General features: G+C 45.0%; 2 protein-coding genes across 3 annotated transcripts in view; both read right to left on the reverse strand.

Annotated features, from left to right (window-relative positions):
- The window catches only part of FAM107B (family with sequence similarity 107 member B), a 63,168-nt gene extending 42,212 nt beyond the window's left edge, over positions 1–20,956 (reverse strand). Inside the window, exon 1 of one of the 2 annotated variants that reach the window (XM_063153756.1) lies at positions 20,863–20,956. The gene's annotated coding sequence lies outside the window, so the exon portion shown is untranslated. Of the gene's footprint in view, positions 1–18,997; positions 19,019–20,862 lie in introns of those variants that run through there. The other variant, XM_063153757.1, reaches the window with a different exon arrangement.
- Positions 14,586–21,389, reverse strand: LOC134417905 (uncharacterized; the record flags this gene model as incomplete). Its single annotated transcript, XM_063155776.1, is given in 6 exon segments — positions 14,586–14,961; positions 14,963–15,053; positions 15,056–15,077; positions 18,998–19,081; positions 20,863–21,137; positions 21,383–21,389. Coding segments are annotated over 6 exon segments (855 nt in total), but the record flags the coding sequence as incomplete, so codon positions are not given.
- Between the last annotated feature and the right edge of the window lie 3,379 nt (positions 21,390–24,768).

Consider the following 24,768-nt stretch of genomic DNA (forward strand, 5'->3'; position numbering starts at 1 on the left):
GGCTCCCTGTATCAGATGGCACAAGCTGTCCTGACCATCCCACAGCAGCTGCCACCCACCCTCTTTACCAGCCCTGCTCTGTCCCCAGGCTGTGAGGGACACACAGCTCTGGCTCAGGAGAGCAGTCCTGCAAGGAGAGGTGGAACCACCTTGTTATCTCAGCCTGTGCTGGCTCAAAGATACCAAGCAAACATAGGATTGTGCACTTTTGTGTACACATCTGGATACAGGGAGGCAAAGATAGGGCTGCCTAAGTGACTGCAGAGCTTTTGGCACAAATGCAGGTGTGCCAAAAGAGACACAGCACAGGCTGGGGAAGCACAGCAGATGGACAGCCAAGACAGATTTGTTACAATGACAGCAAGCATCAGAGCACTGCAACAGAGAAACCTGAACTGGTTCAACTGGGTCCGTCTCCTTATAAAATAGTTATAAAACGAAATGTGAGATTGCACGACCAGCTGAAACTGCTGTGCTAATAAAACACAGGAAACCATTGATCTCAATAATGTTGCCTGAATGCTTACAGACAAACAAGTCTGCAGGGCTAAAATATTTTACTAGTTCTCATTAAATGTTTTTAGATATGTACAGATCCTTGTGAAAGTCAAACACAGCAAGTGGAGAGAACCCCCACCCAAATGATTCTGCAGCGATAGTGGGTTTGCTGAAATTCTGACTGCAGAAGATAGTAAAGGTTTTCCTGCATAAATGCAAGACTGATAATTTTAAAAAGCTGTCCACAGCCTGCCATAGTAACTTCATATCACCCATTGAAAAAAGAAAAAAGCAATACAAGGAGTTCAGAGACAAAACTCAGAAGTAATGCAATTTATTTTTTTCTTCACATGACTGACTCTGCAACTTAGATCCCCTTAAACTTAAGCATCACTAACAGGTTAGCCAATAGCACAGAAACCCATAAAGCAAAACTAGAACATAGAAGGAGAGATGGAATTTACTTAACAAGGTCAACAATGGATCCTGGCACATCTTTGCCTCAGGAAAAAATTTCAAAAATGGAGAAGACACATACCACAGTTTTTGTAAATATGGGCTGATGCTCACACACCACTACCCAGCAAACATGCAAAATTCTCATGAGCTCAGATGCACACACATACCCAAAGTCATACATTTATGACAGCTTTTGCCAGAAAGTTTTCCTTTATGTCCACAGCTGATGAGGTACTATTGCCTAGGTACCTACCCCATCATGTCCAAATTCTCCTGGGTTTTGAAATGATCCACACTTCCTTCCTGGAGCTGGAGTAGACTGGATGGCTAACTCATGTCACAAAGAGTTTGGTTATACATCTCCCTTGATGAAAAATTTAAATTGTTCAGCTAAGAAGCAGTGTCTTTTTACCCCAAGACACTGCTCCAGCAGGAGCTCAGTAAATAATGCTAAACAAAACCAGGGAAAGGAATCAAAGTGTTTTGTAACTAGAACAGAAAGGGTTTGGGGTTTGTTTTCACTAAGTTCAAACAGAAGAAGTTTTATGACTCAAGTAAAAGGAGTGTGAAAGGGTTTGGAGAAGGAAGGTTTCCATTAAACAGACCTGAACTGGTTCAACAGTAATTTGAGCTCTGGATGAGCTCACTTTTTGCTGTGCCACTCTCAGCAGTGAAGCAAAAACTTCACAAAACACAGGAGGGAGCTGATGACAGATGAGAGGGCAAGAGGCAATGCAAGGCCAGCTCAGAAATAGTTACTTGGGCTGTATTACAGCCTGCCACCGCAGAACCTTTCCCACATTTTTAAAGCTGCAAATGTAAACACCACTTAAAAGGAAATTTACGTGAATGGCGAACCAGGGAATGAAAAAAAAAAGAGCTGGAAGAAAACAATGAGTTTTCCTGTGCCCCAAAGAGCAACCCTGGGAAGTCCTGGCTCTCAGAAGATAATAATGGTTACCAGGGCTCTCCATTTGTAGGGAGTGGGATTTCAGGATGTTTTCTTTCCCCCAGCCTTTGCAGGCTGTCAGGACAGGCTGCTGTGAGCTGTGGTAAACCCCACTCAGGGACAGGGAGATGATGTGAGGCAGCTCAGGACAGCTCATGGGCAGAAAGCTCCACTGCTTTCGGGGTCTGGCAGAGACACCCCAGCTTAGGGAGTCATCCTTCACCTGCATTAAAGTCAGCTCTGATTCACAGCAGAATAACCATTTTGATGGTGAAAAGCAGCTACTAAAAATGCTTTCTTATAACAACACTGCCAAGAGAAGAGCCAGGAGACTCTGACAGCATCTGCAGTTAATGGGAAATGGGCAATCAAGGAGCTGATGTGGGGAGGCTCAGTGGTGGGAAATGCTGCCTGAGCTCACCCCTGTGTGCCACAAGGGCCACCCGGGCACAGTGCCACAGTTCCTGCAGCAGGTGATGCAGTGACCCTTTGGAAAGAGGGACCCAGAATCCCCACAAAGAGGATAAATGGGGGGAGAGTCACACCAAATCTGCAGCTGATGGAGTCCCAGCTCCTGCCTGGTGCCAGGGCTGCCCTAACAATGGTGTGGGTGCTGCCCCTGCATTCTCCCCTCCTGTGGTACACACAGGATGGCACCCAGGGACTGCTGGGCTCTGGGCAAACACACTGACCTGTGGTTTGCCTGATGGGGATCTAACAAGACACCACTTCATTGTGAGTAGCATGGCAAGTCTCCCTTCTGACAGCTCAATGTTTGATCCACAGATCTGCACCTAATCAGCTCAGTGTTAGGATCCACAGTTAAACCCCATTTATTGTCTGAGCCTGAAGATAAGGAGACAAAAACCAGAAGATTCAGGAATAAAAAGTAAAGCAAGGCAGTCAGAGTTGTTTTTTTCTCATTACACATGACTGTAAATGCAGCCAGTTGCAGGCCAAACTGATTCTGGTTCAATCCCTTCTGGACAGGTGAGCAGACTGTTACTGGTCTCCAGCAGAAAAGGTTGGGAATTACTAAAAACCTCACAGAAATTTGGAGCAGGGAGGTTGATTCCTCCCAGGGGAGGCAAGATGAGTCACACCATCTGCAGTGGCAGCCCAGCTGCCCAATTCCTGCTCAGACAGTTCAAATCCTGACTGAGTGGTGAACAGCGCTTGCAGCAAGACATCACATCAAGAGAAACCAGGTTAATGGCACAGGAGGAGGCACAAAAGAAACCAGATTAAAGGCACAGGCTTTGCTCACCAGGAGCTCTCCTCTCCAGGATTCCTGCAGATGGAATCCCTCATACTGCAGCAAATCCAGAGGATGCTGGAAGTGCTCAAAGCCAGACTGGATGGGCACTGACCAAACCTGCTCCAGTGGGAGGTGTCCCTGCCCATGGCAGGGAATTGCAAGTAAATAATCTTTAAAGTCCCTTCCAACCCAAACTCATCTGTGATGCTACAAACCCTTACAAGAATGTCAGCAGGGATCCTGCTATGGGACTCACACTTTGGATATATGAAGGCAATTTTAAATATGGATTGGATTGATAAAGGCAGCTGTTCAGCACACCAGTGCAAACATGCAAATGTAGGGAAATGCATAACCTGAATAACCAAATTTCCTTTGCATATTGAGACTTGTCAACCAATTCTTCTTCAGGCTTTACTGTAAATGGAAACATAAGTATTTTTGATAACCAGCAATAATGACTTAGGAGAATCCCTCTGAATTTTATATATTACATGGGCAAGAAGCCAGACAGAGCATTTAGTTAATTAAAGTTTTATTGATAGTGGTAAGTGGTGCATTTCTGACGTCCTTCTTTGTTCCTCCCCTGTAGAATGTAACCCTCATCTTCCTTGATGTACACAGAAAATAAGAAAAAACAACTGTTACTTCCTTCAAGAGCCAAGTAAAAAAGCTACCACAAAAATAAATAAACAACAACAAAGTTCATCATTCAACATAAAAAGACTAATTTGCAGATGAAATAGGAAAGAACCTTGCCTAAGCTGCTAAAAAGAAATTAGATAGCTGCATTTCAAATAAAAAAAAGGCATGAAGTAGGAAAAAATAATGAGATACTTATACTCTCTAAGTTGGCCAAATGTATCAACCCTTGTTATATTTGGTTTTCATGTGTTACTCACTAGGCACGGCCCTGCACTGGGAAGAAAACCAGATAAAACATGTGGTTATTGGCCCACAGAGATATCACAGCTAGAATGCAAGCTCAGGTCTGCAGTAGCTTTCCTTAATAAGTATTCTCTATTAAAGGAAAGATTGATCCTACATGATGTGACAGGCCACTGATACAAATAAATTGCTTTATGATATGATCTGTGAGCAGCCAACATATATTCACCATGGGCTCACTGAGCTCTATACTAGAGTGTCTAAATTTCCACTTCCTGTAAAATCAGCTTTTATCTCCTCTGTGATACAACCCAGCACTATGCTGAAATCAATGCTTTTAACCCAAAGGCCTGCAGCCAGTTTAGAACTACATAATTTGAAATAACAGGAGTTTCCCATCCATTCCAGTTTTCAAGCCTTTGTGATGCACATGTCACTGAACTGCAGGAATAGCTCATGCAGTTGCAGAAAGCTTCTAAAGGAAGTGATGAATGAATAATACCCTTTACAGCTGTAACCAAATAACGTGACTGAAACACACTGGGTTTTTTCCCCACCTCCAGCTTTACAAAATTTCATGTGGTTCACTGGTCAGAAAGTCAGAAAGAACAAAATCTTTATCTGCTGTTCCTCCCTTGCTACCCACAAACTGCCAGTTAGATAATGCTGAAGGAAATCAGTGTGGTTTGCTTGCACAACAGCCTTGCTAAAAGAGGGAGCAACCATGTAGCAAAGCATTTACAACATGAGACAGGACAACTCTAGGATGCCATTCTGATGCCCACATCTTCATGAAATCAGTAGGGCTCTGGTAAAACCCACAGGGAGTTCCCTGGATACAAAGCAAGGCTGCAAAAACACGTTCAGGGAAATTGTTCCATAACCCAGAAGCAAATACAGAGCTAGGTCAGGAATTACATTAAACAACCTTCTTATATTTCTTGTATGATAACATAAGTGTGCATATGCAATGTTCCCCATAACTTTTGGCCAGTAGCAGCCAAATTTTTAAGGGGTCTGAAGCCTCCATGAAATTCCCCTAAACTTCATGTAAACTGGTGGCTGAGCAATGGAAGGAGTCCAGGCTCTGCCAAGCTTCAGTCCAGCACTGCCAGACAATTTCAAGTAACAGCTTTTGGCAGAATGTTAAAGACAACAACAAACAAACAAAGAATTTGAATCAACAGGAAATGAATTGTCAGAAAAACAAAACCAAGGTTTATAGAAGGCAAAACTGGAGTACCACCACACAGACCACATGTGAACTGCATGACAACAGTTATGTGACACAGAAGAGGTCACGTTTGTGATGATGGAGTGAAAGATTCACACAAGCTTATCTCATGCAGCCCAGACAGAAAGTGTAAATGCATATGGTACAAACAGATATACCTTGTTTTTCTAGTTATCTCATATTTCACTTTCTTTACATTCTAATGTTACAGTCTGACCCATTTTCTTTCAAAATTTATCAAACATGATGAAAGGATCTACTCTAATGTACCCACCTGCCCCATTCTTTCTGAAAGTAGGAGTCCTGTAAGATAGTTCTAGCTTCTGGAGCACATTTAAGGAAAAAATCAAAACCAAATACACAAAAAACCCACACAACAAAACCCCAACCCAAAACAAAAACAAAGCCCCCCTCCCAAACAAAAAAATCCTCAGAAGCCAAAATTATTCAGGTTTAAAATACAAATATGTCTTCTATTAGGAAGAACATACCTACATCAATGTAATGAACATGAATAATATTTCAGAATCTTTCAAGAACCACATCCAGTCATTTTACAAACTTCCTGTTGTTAATTACAGAACTGGCATCTAAATTCTAAAGCATCTTTCACTTTAAGGAAAAAAACCCCAACCCACTGACATTTAAAAAAATGCCATATATGGGAGTAAACTGTAACTCTGGTGCAATGAGAATAAACCCAGTTTAATCCTCCAAACCCTAGATTAAATTATAAATCCTGAGCAGAGGTAAAGAAAGCCCTTCTCAGAATGCCCTATAGTCCCTTTTAAGGACTTCAAAGTAATAACACTTAAATTTAGACTCGACTCCCAGTGTCCCAAACTTGAATGATTCAACCTTTTCAGCTTCCATTTAACCACTCTTCATTCAACAGTTTGTTTACAGAAAGATATTTAAATTGTTCTAAAGATCACCACAGCTCACTGTAGAACCTTTTGATTCTCTAGCAGGCACTATCACTTATTTACTTTAGGTTTTCCATTATTCAAGTGCTGGCTGGTGCACATTCAAATGAATCACAAACACCAGAACAAACAAGACAGTTCAGGCAAAGGAATGCAATTCAAACAACATCCAGTACAGAAGGCATTTAGAAACTCAGAAAACTAGGGAATGTTTGGTCTGCTCTTAACTTAGCATGTTTAGGAAAAAAAATCATTTTGGAAGTCTGAAATTGCTTAAAGTTGTACAGAAGTGCCACTAAAAACTCCTGATCTCTCAATTTCCACCAGTGACACGAAGGCATTTACCAAAACCACTGCAATGAATTCTTTCCAAAATTCCTTCCAAATTAAGGTCCAGAAAAAGAGGAGAGAAATCTCAAATCCTGTTACAGGACGACTCTGTTATTCCAAAATGCACAAACACTGGAGTGGTGCAGTGACCGTGTCTGTGCTATCACCTCAAGGGCATGCAGTTCAGAGAAATAAGAATTGTGCCTGAAGATCCACCATCCTTTCCCCTAAAAAAAACTAATTATGGATATGGCCCTTGTGATCCAGGGAATTCACCAAACACCAAAAAAATTTTAAAATCCTGCTATGTTCAGTCAAAATTGCAATGAAAATTAACATTTGACCAAGACAGAGGAAAAACTGACATTTATAGAAGCTGCAGTTGATGACACCCCATAAAATGACGCCAATCACTTGTCTCTGAGTCAGCTCCATTCCCACATTTAGTACAAGTGCTCTGGCTGACTCACACCAACCATCTACCTGGGAGATAAATAAAAGAAATTTCAAGCATGATTTTGCTGCAGCTTTTCATGATGAAGTTTAATTTTGCCTGGTTCTCTTCATTTGAACTCAAATTGTTTGAAAATTTAATTTAAATTCTAGTTTGTCTTCAGGAATTTTCTCAGAAGCAACAAGCTTAATGCTAGATGCACAAAATTGGCAAGTAAAGAAATGATCTGGTCTAAACAGATTCTGTTTTCAGTGAGAAACAGCTTTTCAGGCTGCTTGTTTGCCTAAAGGCATTTATGGGAGGATGATTTGTATATTGGGGTAGTGAGTTTATGCTTGAAATATAAAGTTTATATTATCTTTTCATTATGCTTCTATTTGCAGTGTTTCATCCTGTTTGTTCTCTCAGTTCAAAGTCCCAAGTTCACATTCTATCCTTGTATTAATTAGTTATAGCTTTAGGCAAGCCAATTCAGCCTTTGTTTCTTAATCTGTAAAAGAAGGACAATAATAAATATTTATGTACTTTAAATAGATATTGGAAAGATGTGTTTACCCTGACACAGTTCTTAAAATACACCATTTTATAAAATTCTATGCAAAAATTACCCAGTTTACCCACTTTGACTGGAATGGTTGTAATTTTTGTAAATGCTTTGTGGAACTCCCTATCCTTTCCCTCCTCAAGGAGACCATTTCTTACAGTTCTTGAAAAGTCTCCCATGTAGCAAACCATGCAACCCTGAGCTGAGTTCATGGCATCCTAATTATGACAGTGTAACAAAAATTTAAAAAAAAGAAAGAGTGCATTGATTACAGACACATTTAATCTTAGGAATCTGAATGACTGAATATTATAGTACAGAATTTTTTCCATTCCTCTTCCTGGGGGAAAATACAGAGGAGTAAGAGCTCCTTATGTCATTGCTTTTACAGCAATAAGTTTTTTGTGATATTCAATGTTTTGTTCACTGGTGTCTGTTAATCTGAGCCTTTTTAAATCCAACCTTTGCCCCATTTCCTCGCACACAAAACATCTGCACTTCTAAAATAAATAAACTACCAGTCAATTAATCAGCTTCCTATTAGAGGGGAAAATACCCTAAACCAAAATGAGATTCTGGAAATAAAATACAGATAAACCTCAAGCCTTGTGAATCATCAAATCTGAGCAGGAAATCAGCTGAGGATTCTCCACCATTAGAGATAAAACAGGAATAAATACCACTGGCTCAAACTTTAATTCTTAATTCTACTAGTGCTCATGACTTGCAATGAAGAGATTTAGATCCAATACTAAAATGGGAGGAAGGGGTTGAAACAATCCCTTAGAGCAGTCATTTAACAAAGCACCACTTTATCAATGCATGCCAGGCCCAATTTGATTTATTACTCCAATTTCAGTGTTGGAAGGAATAAAGTCTTTGAAAGCACACACTCCTCTGCTTTAAAGCTCATTCTAAACTTTAGTGCACAGAACAGGCATTACACTGCAGCACTGCCCTGTATGCCACCACATGCTGTCAGTCAAAAGAATTCAGCATCAAAACAAAGCCTTCCATCAATACAAAATAAATCCACAGGAGAGTAGAACAGGCGACATCACTTGTTCTCCAGCAACCAGTCACCTTTTCCTTTCATAGTTCTGTCATGGGGAATGAAAACAAAAACTTGGAAAGCAACTTTACTGAAAGCTGATATGAGGATGCTTCAGCAATGAAGAATTTTGTACACCAGACACCGAGATCTTAATTGGCACAGCAATATAAACCTGGGCATCCTTCTGGGCAAAGTGCTGCCCATGGCACACTGAGGCACCTCAAAGCTGCTGTGACACACTGAGGCCACCTCAAAGCTGCTGCCATGGCACACTGAGGCACCTCAAAGCTGCTGTGTGTGGCACACTGAGGCACCTCAAAGCTGCTGTGACACACTGAGGCCACCTCAAAGCTGCTGCCATGGCACACTGAGGCACCTCAAAGCTGCTGCCATGGCACACTGAGGCACCTCAAACTGCTGTCCATGGCACACTGAGGCACCTCAAAGCTGCTGTATGTGACACTGGGGCACCTCAAAGCTGCTGTGTGTGACACACTGAGGCACCTCAAAGCTGCTGCCATGGCACACTGAGGCACCTCAAAGCTGCTGCCATGGCACACTGAGGCACCTCAAAGCTGCTGCCCATGGCACACTGAGGCACCTCAAAGCTGCTGTATGTGACACACTGAGGCACCTCAAAGCTGCTGCCATGGCACACTGAGGCACCTCAAAGCTGCTGTGTGTGACACTGGGGCACCTCAAACTGCTGTCCATGGCACACTGAGGCACCTCAAAGCTGCTGCCATGGCACACTGAGGCACCTCAAAGCTGCTGCCCATGGCACACTGAGGCACCTCAAAGCTGCTGTATGTGACACACTGAGGCACCTCAAAGCTGCTGCCATGGCACACTGAGGCACCTCAAAGCTGCTGTGTGTGACACTGGGGCACCTCAAACTGCTGTCCATGGCACACTGAGGCACCTCAAAGCTGCTGCCATGGCACACTGAGGCACCTCAAAGCTGCTGTGTGTGACACACTGAGGCACCTCAAAGCTGCTGTATGTGACACACTGAGGCACCTCAAAGCTGCTGTATGGGGCACACTGAGGCACCTCAAAGCTGCTGTATGTGACACACTGAGGCACCTCAAAGCTGCTGTATGTGACACACTGAGGCACCTCAAAGCTGCTGTGACACACTGAGGCACCTCAAAGCTGCTGCCATGGCACACTGAGGCACCTCAAAGCTGCTGCCATGGCACACTGAGGCACCTCAAAGCTGCTGCCATGGCACACTGAGGCACCTCAAAGCTGCTGTATGTGACACACTGAGGCACCTCAAAGCTGCTGTATGTGACACACTGAGGCACCTCAAAGCTGCTGTATGGGGCACACTGAGGGCACCTCAAAGCTGCTGTATGTGACACACTGAGGCACCTCAAAGCTGCTGTATGGGGCACACTGAGGCACCTCAAAGCTGCTGTATGTGACACACTGAGGCACCTCAAAGCTGCTGTGTGTGACACACTGAGGCACCTCAAAGCTGCTGTATGTGACACACTGAGGCACCTCAAAGCTGCTGTATGTGACACACTGAGGCACCTCAAAGCTGCTGTATGTGACACACTGAGGCACCTCAAAGCTGCTGTGGCACACTAAGGCACCTCAAAGCTGCTGTATGTGACACACTGAGGCACCTCAAAGCTGCTGTGTGTGACACACTGAGGCACCTCAAAGCTGCTCTATGTGACACACTGAGGCACCTCAAAGCTGCTGTATGTGACACACTGAGGCACCTCAAAGCTGCTGTATGTGACACACTGAGGCACCTCAAAGCTGCTGTGACACACTGAGGGCACCTCAAAGCTGCTGTATGTGACACACTGAGGCCACCTCAACTTCAGTACCACAGGAACAGGAGCCTGCCCCTGCCTGCAGCCATCCCGTGCTAACAACTCTGGGACAGCTCTGGGAGAAGGAAGAACTACTCAGCCACAGGAAACCATGGCAGGGGACGAGGAAGAGACTACACAGACACAGGAATTACAATTTGAGCAAAAAATTTAGCTGCTTAGGTATCCATATGGCCGACTGCCACAACATGCAAATCCCCCAGGACTTGGATTTTTCCTTCCCCATCCTGAAGTTCTTCTCCCAGTTCCTTTAAAAAGTTATCCCAGGATCACTGACCTGCCTGACTCGGCTTTTTGAGCTGGCTCCCAGTTTTAGTCTTCTGCTCTAAAACTGCACAATTAAAGTGACAGTTTTGGAAATTTTCTAGGAAAAAAGTACTGGTCTAACTTGCATTAAGCCCTGCTTTTTTTGAAAATTAGATTTACTATACAGACCAGTGTTTCTCCTCTCTGCAGTATTTTTGGCTGAAGCTGGCAAATGGATTACATTTAGCTAAAGGAACACATTGTCTTGGATCTGCTGATCCTATTAGTTACCTGGAAATAGGTACCAAGGTTGAGGAGATGCTTTTTAGGGCTTCTACAGAGAAAAAGTAGGCCCTAACTACCTGAAAATTATACAGAACCCTCTGGAACAGCTTACAGTGCTAAAATTTCCTCCTGTAGTGCAATAAACATGAGCAATGAAGCAGCTTTATACAGGTACATAATACTATAGTGGAAGTTTAGGTAAAAATCTGTCTCTCCATCAAAGCAGCTGTATTCATTGCAAGAAAACTTGTTCCACTTCAACCCTCACATCAACATGCTTCACCTTTTTGTGTCTTTAATATCCATTCACACTTACTTAAACTGTAACACTCCTTACTTAAACTGTAAATTCTTCAGGGCAGAGAGTGTCTCTTTACAACAGTGATAAGTGGGAAGGACCCTCAGGCCACTGGAAAACAAAACAATAGTTGGCACACTTATTGTCTAACTTCATGTGCTAACTTGTCCTCAAATCCTCAAACAAGGAAATTTATTTTATTTTGCTTACATACTACACTGAAAAAGACCCCAACCAACAAACCAAAACCAAAGCAGTCATTGCACACTCAGTAAGTTAGATTTATAGAGGAAACTTGGGAGGTACTGCACTTTTGCCCAATTAGGAAAAGGATGTAGAATATAACATGGCCAGGTGATGCCTCCAGCCTCTCCCTCTTTATACCCACATGAATCAGCCATTACCTGCAGACAAAGCAAGACAGGCCCAGAACCCAGATTGGAGCTTCCCCAGAAGAGAGCTTTGATACAATGGCACCTGTAACACTGCTTGGACCTTTTTAAACTAAATCCTCCACCTAAGACTCACAGGCACAGACATTCACAAACTCCAATCTTCATGATCAGCTTCAAGGCTGGCTTTCTAGTTGCTATATTTTTAAAATAAATTATTTGGTTTTTAAATCTTTTCAGCAGGATTTGGTTTCACACCAAGAGAGATAAATGCTTTCTGCTCTTCAGAGACATTATCTTCTTGAATTCCAAAGTTTGCTTTCAATGTATTTTTTGAAAAAGGAAAAATATATTTGCTCATATTTTGTGTAAGAAGTTTATGACTTGCCCAACCTTCTTGTACTTGAAAGAACAAACAGATAAATAGTAATGGGCAGGCTAACATTGCCTTTGGAGAGTCACTGGCTCCCACAGTTGCCATCTGTGGTAACAAACCACTCACAGCCAGGGCTCCCCTCCAGAACACACAGACTCCCTGTGCCTGAGCCCTTCTGATCAGGGGCTGTGTCACTGGCTGCTCACCAAGACAAAGGACACAGGAGACAGTGGGACAGTGCCAAGGCAAGCCATGCTCACCTCCCAAAGGTCACCCCTGTGTGTGGCAAAGCCCACTGCCCACAGCCTCAACACCCTGGGTACAACCCCCAGCACTGTTGAAAGCAAAGGGAGATGACCCATCTTTGTTGTTGATCAGCATCGACTCCGATTTATTGATCAAATCAGTCACTTTTTATAATAATGTTAATTAACTTCACGCATATTGCAAAATCTGAGCTCACGATAGGCTACAGAGAAAACTCTAACCCCTCCCTCTGTTTACAATATCCGTGGTTGTTTATTGAAACCAAAATTAGTGTTCTCACTGTGATATGAAAAGTTCTCAAAACCTTCATATCTCTTCCCAGAGCAACCAAGGACTGTTAAGAGAAGACTGTCTGAGAATCCCTCTGTTCACAGAAAAGGTGCCTGAGAACCTACTCATCTACAAAATCAAGCCTGGGAACTGCTGCTCCACAGCTGCCCCTCACCCTCCCATCAGCTGTACACCTTCATGGCCTCTCTCTCCAAGCCATGCTTGAACCAGGCTCTCCACACAGCACCTGTTTGCTTCTGCATGATAGACAGGGATGGCCTCAAATGTACTTGAGGCTCGGAAGAAAAGATTGGTTTGCTTTTAGATACCAGACAATGAAAATAGCAAAACTACCATGATTCTTTCCCTGTCCTTTCCTCCATTCCTATTCACCTTCCAAAGGTCACCCCCTTGTGTGGCAAAGCCCACTGCCCACACCCTCAACACCCTGGGTACAACCCCCAGTGTCGCTGTCTCGGCTGGAAAGGCCCGGGGTGGCCTTGGGCAGCCCGCACTCCAAAGGACGAGAAGAGGCTTCAGGTTTTTTCTCAGTCTTCAGTGTTTATTAGTTTTTTATCTAAAAGATTTTCTCTTGGCCCGACAGAGGTCTGCACAGCAGCCAGCCATGAGCACACTGCGAGCCCCCGGGGCGGTCACCTATCTTTATACTCAAAACTACGTATACAATATTTACCTATTTCCCCCAATACCTTTCACCCTTATTGACCAGTGCACTTTTAGTAATAACCAATCCCAAAGTGCCAACATCACCACAGAAGATGGAGGCCAAGAAGAAGAAGGACAGGACACGCCCCAATTCCTCCATCTTACTTCTCTAGACCCCCCTGCACAGAAATCCTAAACCCTGTGTTTCACTCTAATTAACTTATCTCTTCACCATTCACCCAGTGAAATCCTCCCATCCTCACACAGGTGTCGTCTCCTGTGCAGGATCAAAGTCCAGCCACCAGACACTTCTGGCAACATCCCCGAGCCCCCCAAGGGTGGTCTCGGTCACTCTGCACATCAGTCCTGAGGTGCTGAGATCCCACATCCCAGCACCTGTTTGCTTCTGCATGTTAGACAGGGATGGCCTCAAATGTATTTGAGGTTTGGAAGAAAGGATTGGTTTACTTTTAGATACCAGAAAAACAATCCCAGACAATGAAAACAGCAAAACTACCATGATTCTTTCCCCTATCTTTTCCTCCATTCCCATCCAGACTTGTGTATAAATTTCTGACAGACTGTTTTCAGGAAGCAGCAGTGATGTGCCAGGTATTATGAGAGTTAAACAAGTGTATTACAGCTTGCCTGATATGTCATAGATCTTCCTCAAGGACAAGTAACCTCAAAAAGCTCTAGGATGAATAAAAACCCCTAAGCACAGAACCGTAAAATAAATCATAAGGCAATGAAACTCCTCCTCCCGATTCTCTCCAAAAATAAACTCAACAAATCCCAGTGGCTTCAGATGGAAATTGGTTTTCTTCTTCTACCAGCAGCCAAGCCCCAAACTGCATCTCAGGATGAGGCCAGGCACCCACTCTTCCTTGAAGGGCACCAAGGAGCAGCAAGTCTGAGGGATGTGGCAGCAATGCAAGGAGACATTCAGCAAGTCATCCTTGTCCCCAGTGACACTTCAGAGGAAACTGAGGCAGCAGAGATATTTCAGTGAAATAGCAGGGCAGTGCACATGTTCAAAGGGCTGCTCAGCAAGTCATCCTGCCAGGAAGAGGAAAGTTTACTTTGCCTTAAACTCCTCAATCTTCAGAGGGACTCAACAGTGAAGCTGCACCTCTGTGGTCCTCCTAACATGCAAAGCTACTGCAGAGCATTCACTGTGAGCCCTGTGCCTAAGAGCTGCAGTCAGCTAGAGGTGCACTCCACCCAGCTGACAGCACAAACTCACAGAATCACAGAATTTCAAGACTGGAAGAGACCTATAAGATCATCTAGTCCAGCCAATGTTCTAACTGTTCAAGTGGCAGCAAGTGCCACATCCAGTCTTTTTTTGAATTCTTCAAGGGATGATGCCTCTACCACCTCACTGGGTAAATGATTCCAGTATCTGACCACTCTTTCTGTGAAGTATTTCCTTCTTACTTCTAAGTTACATCTAGCTTGACGCAGCTTGAGACTGTGTCCTCTTGTTCTATCTGTTGTCGCCCGGAGAAAGAGGCCGACCCCCAGCTCACTACAGCCACCCTTCAGGAAGTTGTAGAGAGTGATGAGGTCACCCCTGAGTCTCCTTTTCTCCAGGCTGAACAACCCCAGCTCCCTCAGTCGCTCTTCGTATGGCTTGTGTTCCAAGCCCCTTATTAGTTTCGTTGCCCTCCTCTGGACACGCTCAAGTAACTCGACGTCCCTCCTAAAGTGAGGGGCCCAGAACTGGATGCAATACTCCAAGTGAGGCCTCACCAGTGCCAAGTACAGGGGAAGAATGACCTCTCTGCTCCTGCTGGCCACTCCATTTCTGATACTGGCCAGGATGGCATTGGCCCTCTTGGCTTCCTGGGCACACTGCTGGCTCATATTCAATCGACTGTCAACCAGCACCCCCACGTCCCTTTCCACCTGGGCACTATCCAGCCATTCCGTCCCCAGTTTGTATCGGTGCAGGGGGTTATTATGGCCGAAGTGCAATACTCGGCACTTGGACTTATTGAACTTCATCCCGTTTGATTCTGTCCATATGTCCAGCCGTTCCAAGTCTCTCTGGAGAGCCCTACACCCCTCTAGTAGATCTACACTCATTCCCAATTTAGTATCATCAGCGAATTTACTAATAAAAGACTCTAAGCCCTCATCCATATCGTCAATAAAAATATTGAACAAACTCCAGCTTCCCTGAGATCTTCCCAGCTTGTTTAGAGGCATGCAGCACAGGCACTGGCCTGGATGAGGAATGCAGTTATGCACACACGAATGGTCCTGACCCACTTCTCATCCTGGCCACTCGGAGCTGTGAACTCCATTTATTATTAGCACCAGAACAAAAAAAAGCCTGTGTATGTACAAGAGGTCTGACAAATGCCCACTCGCTGCACAGGCAAGGAATGAAAGGAATTGTTCTATATTTGCCATCATCATCCTCCTCTTGCCAGCCCACTGAATGCCATGGCTGCTGAAATACCTTTGGTGGGCAGACACTGCTGACCTGGTGAGGCAGTCAGCAACAGGGGGCACAAGCACAGGGAGCTGGACATCCTCCAAGGGGCACAGGAGAGCTCTAAATCATCAAATAAAGAAAAGAAGGTCAAAGAGAGCTCCCCTTTATAGAGTAACACTTTCAAGACTGAGTTCCTCCTGCCTAAAAAAAATATATACTACAAAGCAGAGGCACTGCTTCAAATGAAGCCAAGCATGAGGGCAGTGCCTCCTTCAGAAGCATTCCTGGGTTTCAGCTCTATAGCTTAGAAGAAAGGTAATTCCCCAGTACAAGGTAAAACACAGGATCTATCCCACAACAAGGTTGTTCTGCAGGATATTAAAATACCCCTCACAGCAGCAGCACTTTTCATGCTTTGTCATCACAAGTTCTCTACAGGACTCCAATGCAGCTCACACAGAGAGGCTGTAAATGTAAATGCTGAGATTTGCTGAAGGACTGCACAGAGGTTTTACAGCTCATCCTGAAAGCACACATGCTGCCAAAAACGGCAGTAAAAATGTAAAAATAAAGAAATTGAGCTCATCTAAATGAAAGGGATTTGTCCCACTGTTCCTAAATAACTGCACTGTTTCTTTCTTGATGAGGAGCATCTATGTGCACAAAAAGCAACCTTCTGCCTTCATGATGTCAAAAACATGTTAAAAATGTAAGCAAAATCCAGGAGTTTTGATTCTAGGATAAATAAAGCTAAACAAGGCAAAGGTTGCATTTGTGCTCCCTGCTGCTATCATAAAACTGGTATTCTTGTCCCAGCTAAGCAAGCTGAAGACCTGCTAAAGACTCAGTAAACTCCATTGCAGCTACAAGCAAACTGTACCAAGTCACCACAAAACCTGCCCTTTCAGCTACACAGGCTAAATCCATGGAGGAAATACTGATTTCAAAAGTTATTTTAAAATATGACACAGACCAGCAGACAGCACTACCCCCAAATGCTCCAAAATCTTTGCAACTTATTCTTTAACAGCCACGGCTTGGAAACACTGTTCTCCCACCTGTGAGAGTCCCACCCTTCACTGCACAAAACTTACAGCCCTGGCCTAGCACAAGAAGTAGCCTGTCAGCACAGAAGTTCTTTTGAAACCAAAGTCACAAACAGAACTGACTTCACAACTGTAACCATCAAGCACCAAACACAGCACTGTAGGGAAAAGCTAAATTACTAAAAACTAAATTACTTTAGTTTTCCCAAAGTGACAGAGCACAGGGGTAGCAGGTAAGCTGCAGTGCTTGTTACACAGAAAAGGGAAGAAAAGACCACATCCTTCCTCTTTTTGCAGACACCTGCAATAAAGTGCTCCCTGCTCATACAGCCCCAAAAGATTTCTGCCACAGGAGAGCTGCCACAGGCCACTCCCTGCTGTCATGCAACACCCACAGCCCTTCACACCAACAAGCCAAAGCAGAAAAGCAGCCAGGTCAGAAGAGCAGCTACGTGAGTGTCTGTGCATATCACAATGAAGAGCAGCCACCCCTTTAGAAAACAATTTTAAAAAAACAAACCACAAGCCTGGTCTCTCAGGGTGGGGATCTGCACTCAGACCACCTCACCCAGCTGCTGGGGTCACAGAAAGGCAGTCTGGCCTTGCCTTCACCCACCTGGCTCTGCAAAGTCTCCTCCTGCTCACACACAACTGTACAGTGGGACAGATGCAGGACCTCCCCAAAGACCCAGCCAGAGACCCATCTGTAAAAACAGCACCCACTGCTTGAGGGCAGGTAGAGAAAGGAGAAGAAAAAAGGTCCCTTTCCATTTTCTCTTCTCTCCTGTGTATGCTGACTCTCTTTAAGAACTCATCACTACAAAACCCTTCTGTTTCCCACAGTCTAACAGAGACCAGCATGGCTGTGATGGAAGAGCAGTCAGCCACTGAGTGCATCACAGCCAGGTAACCCAACCAGTTTAACACTGAGCCTTCTGGGCTGTGCCTCTTCTCTTCTCCCACTCCTTCTGGCAGGGGCAATACTTTCATTTCAGTAGCCAACAGCTCAGGACACATGAGTTCAAGCTCTTCCACCACTACACAGTTCCTGTGTGGTCACAAACAACTCGTTTTCTTGGTTGTGATCCTATTCCCCATCTGCAAAGGGAAAGTGTCTTCCCCACAATGGGAACACAGGGTATTCCACTTCAGCATGGTTTTAAAGGATTAATATAAATGAAGCATTCCAAGAGATAAGCCTGGCAACACCAGGCAAGACATGGGAAGTATCACTGATAAATGTAGTTCTAAACAGATCATTTATCTTTCTTGTAAAAATATGTTTTTCCTATCAAATTTGCAGCTTTATGTACAGGTTAGCATGTGAAACTATTCTCTTTCCACATCTGAATCCTTCCACTGTTTTATGTCAAAACAAAACATCAAACCCCTGACTTGCCTTTTAAGCAAACACAGAAGAGTTGCAGGCTCTTTGCACATTATGTTGTGCTGCAAACCATACTTGACTGACAGTGAAAAACACCCCAGGTCTGGCCAAACCAGAGCAAACTTTAGAACAATAACTGAAGTTGAAGAAGCATTGAGCATTTTCTTCCCCTTCACAGTGAGATGTGCATGTATCTTGGTTTTTGATACTGTGTCAGAACAGCATCAGCCCTGAGCTGTGTCGGACATGCCCTCTTTGGGTTCTTATGAGATGCAAACAGATCCAAAGTTGTACAGCACAGGGATGTCAGAGACAAAAGGGCTCAGCAGAGGCTGAGCACTGAAACTGGCTCTGCTTACAACCACCACAGTCCCAGAACAGATTAAGAGCTGGCCACATGTATTTAATACTGCTAACCGCATACAAAGATAACATAGCTTTATTCAATAAAATATTTTCTTTGAAACGTTGATAGAGCCAAAGCTCTGTCAGAGCCAATTACTTGTTAAACAGTTCCACTCTTCTTCCCACAGCTAGCAAACATGATTATTTCCTTCTCTCTTCCCCCATTTTTCCTTCTGCCCCAATTTTTAGGTCATTTCCCTGTCCTTACTGAAGTCATGAAGGAATGTTCTAAAAACCAGTTTCTCAATGCCCTAAGTATGGGCAGCTGTGTAAAAATTGAGAGACTCCCCCAGCCCCAGGCCAGTCTATCACTCTGTATCAAGCCAGGCTGTTCCACTGTGTGACTCTGACAAACAATCTGCCACTTCAGCAAAGGCACTGACCAGAGGCACCACACGAATCTGATTGTGAGGGAGAGCACCAGAAAGATCTCCCAGCTGCAGCTGCCACGGAGCTCCTCACTTACCCAGTCGTGCAGGGGCAGTGCACGGGTCAACACAGTCTCAAAGCCTTTAAATGCCTGGAGGTGAACTGGACTGCAGAGAAACTTCTAAATTTTGAAGAGAGAAAAAAGATGCTAAGACTGAAAAAGAAGGAAGAGTATAAATTAAGGGCTGTGAGATCTGAAGCAGAAAGGAGAAAGCAAGCGGGAAACTATCGTGAGGACCTGATGAGATGATTCTCCCACTTCTAACTTTCAGGAACATCAACATGCCATTTAAATTAACAATACTTAGTGCTGAAGACAATATAGTGACACTACTCTTGAGCATTATGGACACAGAAGTGACATTTCACCTGCCAAAACCATCCCTGGCAAAACTCCACCATCATCAGTGGAACCACACCAAGCATGAAATTGGCCCACAGTTGCACTAAGACAAAAAAGGCTTTGTTTCAGGAGATATAGGGAATTTCTGGTTCTTTATAATAAAGCTCAGCAATTGTTTACTGTCCCTAAGCAAATACCCCTGACACCAAACAAGCAGCCAGCACATTCATAGCACACACTGTCTGTCCATAGGAAAACATCCATCAATAAAGCAACAGATTACCAGCGTCCTGTTCATATCACAAAGAAATTAAAGACAGTTTAAATGCCTCCCAAATTGCCTACCAGATCCACAAGCAATCATTCTCATTTTCAGCAACATCCTTCCACCCTCCTCTGCCAAGTCAAGGAAAGTTGAATGTCCTGACTGGTGCTACAGAACTCACTCAGCACACACTGACGTACCACAACGCTGAGCAGCTCCATTGCCAGAGTTATTCAACAATACTCCCACCACAAACTATACCCTGCGACCACACTGTGCTCACACAGAAACATCTTTTTCCTCCTTTTGTTACATTTTGGTTTGGCCATGTGAATTCCCAACAAAATCCCACAGTTCACATGTTTCTGCCGTTCTCTCGAGTTTGCCACAAACATACCCTGGGCTTACGGGGCCAGAATCTGCTCCAATGCCAGCCACGGCTGTACACCACATTTGCATAGTATCCATTTATGCCAGAACTCATTAAGCTATGAAAAAATCCAGTGGCTGAAGCAAACAAGTAGTTCGGGCACACAGAGCTCCTATCCTGCACCCTTTTCCCTTATGCACCCCCAAAATGAGTTTCTCCGTGCAGTTTCCCTGGCCAGCTTCACAGCCTTTAAACCCAATGCACAGGAAAACCTGGACATTTGAATTTCCAGAGTCCTTGAGGGAAAGTTTGACAGACCCAGGTGGGATTGGTGGGAGCACAAGAGAACTCCTCGGGGCTTGTGCCGCTCCCAGCTTCTACTTGGTTTAAAGATCTGTAAGAAGACATCCACTGTCCACACCAGAAGTTCAGCTGCTCTGAACGCTCATTTCACATAGCACCACGTATAGGAAATAAAACATTTATCATTTTAATTTGCTTTTCCAACTCCTCTTCCCGACCACCACTACCCACTCCCCCAGGGATCCCGCATTTCTATGGGGGTGCCCCCACGGCTGTAAGAGTCACCCAAGGATCAAAGCTGTCCCCAAGAACACCCGAACACCCCACGGACACACCGAACACCCGAGGGGAGAGCCGGGGACACCCATGGGAGGCGGCAGCGCCGCCGGAGCCCCGCACACCCGGGGCACCCTCCTGCTTGCTCCCCCTTTAATTTATGCAGAGCCACGACGAACTCCCCGTGTTTCCCTTCACGAAGGAAGGCGCGGGTGCCCCCCCAGCAGGGACCCGCCGCTCCCGCCTCTCTTCCCCGGGAGCCGCCGTCCCTCAGCCCCCCCTGGGCTGGGATATCCCGTCCCTCCGCGCCAGCGCCTTTGTGTGCGGAGCAGACACAGAACCTACCTCGGCGGGGCGGCTCTGCCCGCTCGGCAGCGCGGGGAACGAGGGCAAGGGAAGCCGAGAAGGGACGGAGAGGAGCAGCCACTGCCTGCTCGCCCGCCCGCCCAATGCTGCCGAGTGTCCGCCCGGCCCCGCCACACGCGCGGAGCCGGCCCGGCCGCGCCTGAGGGGAGCGGCCGGGGCGGGCCGGGGGCGGGCCCGGCGCTGAGTCACCGCCGCGGCCGCCCCGCCGCCTCCTTTGTTGTCAGGCGTGGAAAAATCCGGGGTGGCGGGGATGGCTGGGGGGAAATCCCGAGAGAAAAGCGGGAAAACTGGGACTGTGTGGCGGCCTGGGCTACGCTCTACGGGCTCAGTGCTGCCCCGGCAGGGACAAGGCGCGTGGGGCAGCCACGGGTGTTCTCAAACTCCTGCCGGGGTTCACCTTCGGGAGACACCTCTCCTTCCATGGAAAAGATTTTTTTCTGTAACTTTCTCACTGTTTCCTTCCCGTATCCCGCAGCCCTGTTCCTGTGGATGCTCTCACCGTTCATTCTGTAGAAATTAAGGTCCCCATCCAAATTAAAGGCTAGGAGGTCACGGCCGGCCAGCCAACACGTGTTCGGTGTACCCAAAATCTGTCTCCGAGCGAGCACTACACGATGGGGACATGAGAAAATATCGGGGACACGGCATAGCATGCACAGAGTTGGGAACGAACCCAAACAAAGACATTTGGGGATGAAATGTATGTTTACACTGGGGTACACACTGGGACTAAACAGATTTCTTTTGTGTGTTTATTACTGGGATTATTTTGCGTTTCTTCAAAACAGATGACTTGAATCACAGCACAGCGACCGGAGACACCTCATGGATGGAAAGCTTCAGCCTGGTCTGGGCAGCTCAGTAATTTGAGGACCTGAACATTCAGCATCCCTTGGGCTGTGCAGACCCTTCCCCTGCAAAACCCCCTATCCCCAGAGGTCCCAGCAGGAAGAGCCTTGGGTGCTCAGTAGATGGTGCTATTTCCACCGAATTTATCCCAAATAACCCTCTGCCCCAGGAGGGGAAGGGCAGTGAGTCGGAGAAACAGGTTTTCCATGAGGAAGGACTGAAATCCGGAGTGCTGGTGCGTACTAAAAGACTGCTCAGGTCTTTGTGTGCAGCTGTTTCTCCGCTAGGAATAATCGGCAGCCGTGTTGAAACCTAGGAAATGGATGAAATCCAGGGCGCCAGTGGCCATTGGCAGGTCTGGTTCAATTCAAGCCCACTGCCAAGCACCTGCATACACAATCAGAGCTGTCCAGTGAACAGATGAAATGCTAAAAAATACTAAATGCTGCTCCAAAAGTCCCTTGTGACATGGCAATCTGGACAGCTATTTGTGTTGTCCATGTCCACAGTGTCAGCCCTGGTGATGGGCAGCCTCGTTCCCCAGCTCTCTTTCCTTTACAGGAGTGTTGTGAGATATGGTTGTTCTGTATGTGGTGCTCATGGACGCTGTATGGAGAAAACCTCATAAAAATTGATTATTTTAAAATAAATGTGGTAAAATGATGTGCCTGAATGAATGAGGCAGTATAAATATTGATTAGTTCCCTGGTCTGGGAGCAACCCTCTGTCTGAAGCATGGGAGGGGGAAATAGTTTAAGGCCAAAATTTTGCAACGAAGTAAAATTAATTGCCAGGCCAGCAGAATGCTGGATTTCCCTATCTTGACCTTACAGACCTCTCCATATCATTTCTGTATGCAAGCATTAACAATTTGTTTTCTAAAGACACTTTGTAGTAGCCCTGATGAAGATTTATCTCTGTTGCCTTAGACACTGCACAGGCAACTGTCCCTGCTCTGAAATTTGACACTTTAACTCAGTGTTTCCCAACCCTTCCTCAGCTCAGACAGCTATTTTGTTGTCATATGTATGGTCTTCCCAGCAGATCCTGCACATCCACACCTTTAAATGGAATGTAACACTTTTCTGAGGCAAAATGACAAAAAACTCTGTGTCTCTTGCCATGGCTTGTCAAAGGGAGCACGGGCATTTTTCATGAGGTTTTGTTCCAGAGTTACATTCAGTTTAAGTTTGTGGTTATGGAGCATTGTTGGCAGGTGCAGATTTAGCAAAGTCCACACAAATACAGAATTATCTTGTGCTTTGTGAAATTACTGTAATGCTATGCAGCCCCTAAGCTGCCATGGTCATATCCAGACCTGAAAAATATTGCTGGACAGAAGTGAGAAAGGGGAATATTTGCGAGGGGCAGAAAGTTGAAAGGACTCACCAAGGACACACCTGAAGACCAGCAACGGCTGAGATCAAGCTGTTATGCTGTTGTCTTAATTCCTCATAAAAGACAGTGGTCAAATGAAAGCTCTGAGTCAAACACCTCACGAGGGATAATTTGAGTCATCACATTGCCTGGCTTTGGTGCAAGGGCTGCCTGGTACCTCAGACCCCTGGCAGGGCATGAGTCAGTCCAGCTCAGCTGCAGCCCCTGAGAGAGGAGCACACCGGTGATCAGCACTGTATCCCATCTGTGAGCCACTCACATCCCTGGAACTCCTGTTCTTTCTTTAAGGCACTTCATATGTGCCTTTTGACCACATGGAAATTACAGTCCATGGTTCACGTGATGAAGAAATGTGGCCACAATTGCATTTTACTCATGACAAGCCTTCTCCCCCCAGCACTCTGGGCACTGAAACTCTAGAAACACTCAAAAAAGCCTCAGGGATCTTTCTAGACGAAAAATAATATATAAATGTAAAACATTACCATTTTACTTTAAATTAAAAGCAGTGTATTGGAATTTAAAAAAAAATAATAAACTGGCTGCACTTTAGACAGAATGATTTACTAGAAATACTTAATATGAAAAATTCCCTTCTTGTTAATATTATAGCCAAAAGTGCAGAGACATTCTATCATATGATCATCAGAGGACATTTGTAATATGTACTTTGGCATTTTGATATCTCATTAATCAAGTATTATGTATTTTAATTGCCTGTTGCTGTTTGTAATTTTTTTAGTCAAACTGCAGAACTAAAAGCAAAATCATCCTTTAATTTAAATCCCTCTTTGTGAGGCAGGGAATTGCATTTTATGCTGTGCCTGAGCCATACCTGGCCTTTGAGTGTTACCACATTATAACCTTAAATAATAGCAATAACAATTTTACTGTAGCAGAAACAAAGTGGAGTATTTTACAAGGGCAGACACAAATGGAGTCAGCTGCTGTGGGATTCCCCTTGCTCAGTTTTGGCTGTCTGCAAGCAGACGTCTCGTCTAAGCACGTCATGGAGGCTGGGCAAGAGGAAAGTACCCTCAGAGAGGGATTTGTGCCTCCTACCCTGAATTTCTGTGCTAGAATTGGACTGGTTGCTTTGGAAGTGATTCTGGTGATTGTTCAAGGCAGGACCTGACCAGCTCCGGCTAGATGCCTTCCTCAGAATTTCTTTAGCTTTGTGTAATTTCTTCACTCAGAGTGGGGAAAGTGCCTCCCTGTGTCCTCCTGCTCCCCTTTGCAAACAGGAGTTGAGTGCTGCCTGCACACCAGGATTTTTATTCCAAATAATGTGGGGAAGCCCTGACTTGAATCACAGGAGACTGTGGTTTTCTTTATTCCTCTCTAGCCACTTTAAATGTCATTTTTCCCCTAGATTTTTAATTTAATAGAAGTAAATCAATGGGAATGCAGGTTGCTATGAATGTTTTTCCATACCATAATTCTGCAGAAACATCAGCTAAGTATTTGAAGGAACATCTGCTATGCACATAGATGAATATATATATATATAGGAGCTGAACAATATGACTTCAGAGCTTGCAGGGTTTTCTTTACACAAAGCCAGGGGCATAAAAGGGATTTCCTCCAAGTTTTCCTGTGTATTAATAATGAAGATCAGGATGCCACCTTTGCTTCCTC

The sequence above is a fragment of the Melospiza melodia genome, chromosome 4, assembly GCF_035770615.1.
Source record: "Melospiza melodia melodia isolate bMelMel2 chromosome 4, bMelMel2.pri, whole genome shotgun sequence".
Lineage (NCBI taxonomy): Eukaryota > Metazoa > Chordata > Aves > Passeriformes > Passerellidae > Melospiza > Melospiza melodia.